Genomic DNA, 4,383 nt, shown 5'->3' on the forward strand with positions numbered 1-4,383 from the left:
GGGAAAATGAGAAAAATATTAAGAATAATTTTTAGAAAAATGTAAGATCATGACTCTCAAATATAAAATGAACATGTGTCAAAGATTGTATTTAACTCATTATTAATAAGGGAAGAGGTATGATGTTACAACCAGTTCAAAGAAGAATGCAAAGAACACATTTGCAGGTAAACAGCTAAAGAATTTACAAATCAATGTCAAATTGGTCAGTATCCATTGGGCAATCATCATTTAGGTTCTACTGACTCAAGCCCATTTGCGTTTCTTTGTTATTTTTTTTAAGATTTATTTATTTATTTTAGAGAGAAAGGGGGGAGGATGTAAGGGGTAGGGGCAGAGGGAGAGGGAGAGAGTAAGTCCCCAGCAGACACCCCACTGAGTGCAGAGCCCCAGGCTGGGCTTGATCCCACATCTGCAGATCACCACCGCAGGGGAATCAAGAGTCAGAGGCCCAACCCCACTGAGCCACCCAGGCGCCCCTCATCTGCATTCCTATGAACAAAAGTCACTGGCCGTACTATAGGCTTTCTACAATTTACGGAGGTATAAAGTAGCTCAAAGGCGATGACCGGACACAGGACCCTATATGGTTAGATACAAATGAAAAGTGTGCCACACAGGACGCCCAGTAACACCCTTCCCTTTTTTGGCCTCTTCAAAATTTTCCATGGGGCTAATAATAATAATAATAATAATAATAAATCCTCTGGAACGCCTCATCCCAGAAAAACACTCCCTTCGAGTCGAACTGGGAGTGGAGTACGGAGCTTTCACTAAGCACGCTGAACAAGGTTCATGAAGCAACCTAAGCGCAGCATCCCGGGACGCGCTACTCGACAGGGACCCCGGGCGCACACCCGCCAGGCGCATCCCCAGCGGCGCAGAGAGCAGCGCTGGCACCGCCCACTCGGCCGCGGGTGGCCCAAAGTCAACCGCGCAAAACTCGGAGCGGACGTCGGACCCGCTGGGAGTGGAGCGGGGAGAGGCTGCCTGCGCCGGGCCGACGGGCGGGGACGGAAGACACTCAAAACTCAGATCCGCCGCGAAGCAGGGCAGTTGCTTGGCCACCGAGCCAGGTGCGGCTGTCCCGGCGGCGCCGCCTCTTCCCTCTCCCCCCCACCTCCCCCCACCCGGTCCCCGCCCAGGGCCGGCCGGGGCCGCGGAGCTGCGCGAGGAGCAGGGCGGGGCGACCTTTGCTCGGTCCCGGAGAGCCCGGGCGGCGCGGCGCGCTGTGGAGGTCGCCCGGAGCCCGCCGCGCGCGCGAGCTTCCCCGCCGCCTCTCCGCTCGCATCCCCACCCCCACCCCCGCCCTTCCCACCCGGGCGGGCTGGGCCGCGGCCGGCCGTGTCCGGGCGCTCGCGCCTTGGCGGGCGGTTTCGGTCAGACCCGCCCGCGAGCTGGTTTCGATTGCGGACGGCGGGCCGGGCGGGAGGCCGGAGCGGCGGGCGACGCGCGGCGGAGTGGGGACGGTCCCGCGCCGACTTGGGCTAAGGCGGCAGGTGCGCGGTGGGGCGCGGAGCGCGGACCCCGGGATGCGGACGCCGGTGGTGATGACGGTGGGCATGGTGCTCGCGCCCTGCGGGCTGCTGCTCAACCTGACGGCCACGCTGGCGCCCGGCTGGCGGCTGGTGAAGGGCTTCCTCAACCAGCCGGTGGACGTGGAGCTGTACCAGGGCCTGTGGGACATGTGCCGCGAGCAGAGCAGCCACGAGCGCCACTGCAACCAGCCGGACCTGTGGGGCTACTTCGAGGCCGAGCCCGTGCGCGTGGCGCGGGCACTCATGGTCACGTCGCTGGCCACCACGGCCCTGGGGCTGCTGCTGGCGTCGCTCGGCGTGCGCTGCTGGCAGGAGGAGCCGCGATTCGCGCTGGCCGGCTTCTCGGGCGTGGTGCTCTTCGCCGCCGGCCTCCTCAGCCTCGTGCCGGTCTCCTGGTACAACCACTTCTTGGCCGACCGCACCGTCCTGCCCGCCGACGCCAGCCCGGTCACGGTGCACGTCAGCTACAGCCTGGTGCTGGGCTACCTGGGCAGCTGCTTGCTGCTGCTGGGCGGCTTCTCGCTGGCGCTCAGCTTCGCGCCCTGGTGCGAGGGGCGCTGCCGCCGCCGCCGCAAGGAGCCCCCCGGCAGCCCGCGCCGCAGCAGCATCAGCACGGTGCACGTCGACTGGCCCGAGCCCGCGCTCCCGCCCGCCATCAAGTACTACAGCGACGGCCAGCACCGGCCGCGGCCCGCCGAGCTCGGCGCCGCCCGCAAGCCCAAGGCCGGCTTCCCCATGCCGCGGCCGCAGCCCGGCGCCTTCACCAACCAGCTAGACGTGCTCCGCGGGGAGGACGCCCACTCCCCCGGCGACTCCCTGGGCAGCACCGAGCCCTGCCACGCCTCGCTGCCCTGCGACTCGGACCTGTAGATGGCGCCCTCCACCCCCGCCCCCCAGGCCTGCTCTGGGCCGGTGATGCGCTGACCAAGGACTTGCCCCACCGTGTCCAGCCTTGAACTTGCCTGTTACCTTGCGGCTGGAAATAACCTGACTCGGAGTCCGAACCCGGGACGCGTTCCTGTAACTGGTTTGGAGGGTGATCTTCCTTTCTTGTGGCTAAGCGAGACTTCTTGGACGATTAGGTCAGGTTGGGTTTGGTTTTCTGTCTGTAGAATTTAGTTTTGCTCCCCAGAGGGATGAGGATCCTCTTACGGAGTGACGGGCTTTTCATACTCGAAGCTGAAAGAGATCTAGAAGGGGTGCCTTTGCATCGTGTTGACATGGGACGAAAAGTCAAAATCAGCAAATAGAGGCTCAGGAACCATGTTAACACCTTGAAACAGTATCCGGAAATGCCAGTGAACCTTACATAAATATAATGTTTTTTCCGTTGTATAATTTATTCTCCTGCAGGCTCTCAAGAGACCAATATACTGGCTATGTTTGATTGAAGCTCTTAAAATAAACGTAGAGCCATGCAAACACCAGCTTCTGTGGCTTTTATGGAATAACTTGATTAACTCTTATTTACATTTCTTCAAGTATACACAGGATTTATCTTTATTACTTATTTTTGGTGTGAAAATTGAGGTCACTGGCGTTTCTGTCCTAGAAGCCAGGTGGGATTGAACAGACTAAACTCTATACTGCTCTTTTCCTTGGCTACCTCACACGGGACATAGAGGACCATAAATTAAATATTTGGTACAGAATGGAACCTGTTAATCACATTAGGTTAAAGAACATGGGCATATATCTCTTATTTATAAACAAAAGCTGAACACAAGAGTTTCAGTACACACACAAAAGCTTTTTTGTCTCCAATACAAACTTTGGGAGTTTACTCATCATTACTAACAATTCCCTGGCTGCTTTGGCACTGTTCCTGAAATCTGGCACTCAGATCTTTGCCCCTCTTCAGCATAAGATTACTAAAAGGAGCCAACGGGCCCCACTTAAATCCCTGATTGCTTTATTTTCAAGTCCGTGCTGTTTCTGGGCAAAGCCAAGTCTATTGTTGAAAAAACTAGAAGCACCAGTTTCCAACATGAAGTGAGACTGGAAATCTTTTCCTCTTGTAAACAGTGGAGCCTAAAATCACAGGTAGGCAGCCCTGTGTTCCACAAAGGGGACTAAATCTCAGGCAGGGCCCGCTCTAATTTCAAGGGGTTGGTTGATTTATGCACACCTTTCACTGAGTTGAATTTCATCTTTAAAACCTACCATTGGCAGCCGATGCAGAGGTAGGAACGTTCAGTTCAGTAAGCACTGATAACAGAGAGTTATAGCAGAACTGACTAAAGAGCACACACTACTCATTAGCAGTGGAAGAAATAGTACCGATACACTATTATTTTTACACCGGAATCACCTGTTTCTACCTTTTTCCAACCAAACCCTAAAGTGCAGGCGTATCACCCGGTGATCTCTTTCAAATGCAAATTCTCATTGAGTAGGTCTACAGTGAGGCCTGAAACTGATTTCCTAGCCCACTCCCAGGAGGGAGCCAGAGCTGATGGTTCCTGGCCCCCACTTGGGGCTGCGAGACTTTCCTTGGGACGTGCCTCGCTCAAATTGCGACCCCAACTGGCAGCAGAGAATCAGACCTTTGAGAGCTTGCCGCCTGGATGAGCTAGGGCACTTGCTCCAGGGAACAGAGCCAGATGGAGAAAAGGCAACCCTGGTTTCTCAGTTAACACCTCCAAAGGCAGGGATAAGCGTCTGGGAAGTCAGGACCTAGCCAATAACAAACAGAGACTTGAGTTCCTAGCAAGTACTGAATCTACTGAATTTTGTCTGCATGATAATTCCAAATATTTCTCAGGGAGGCCTGGGTAAAAACAAAACTAGTGTTTTGTGTGTTTTTACTTTTCCTCCCTGCCCAATTATCCTCTTGGGGGCTTAT

At 55.5% G+C, this 4,383-nt stretch overlaps 1 protein-coding gene across 1 annotated transcript; it reads left to right on the top strand.

The window, feature by feature from the left end:
- The first annotated feature begins 1,423 nt into the window (after nt 1-1,423).
- CLDN23 (claudin 23) lies at nt 1,424-2,949 on the top strand. Its single transcript, XM_028094144.2, has one exon. It carries the CDS (start codon nt 1,533-1,535, stop codon nt 2,406-2,408), a length of 876 nt encoding a protein of 291 aa, XP_027949945.1. The 5' UTR covers nt 1,424-1,532; the 3' UTR covers nt 2,409-2,949.
- Nucleotides 2,950-4,383: the final 1,434 nt, after the last annotated feature.

The sequence above is a fragment of the Eumetopias jubatus genome, unplaced genomic scaffold, assembly GCF_037043125.1.
Source record: "Eumetopias jubatus isolate StellerSeaLion01/CBP00866 unplaced genomic scaffold, mEumJub1_p1.0 scaffold_2, whole genome shotgun sequence".
NCBI classification, from domain to species: domain Eukaryota; kingdom Metazoa; phylum Chordata; class Mammalia; order Carnivora; family Otariidae; genus Eumetopias; species Eumetopias jubatus.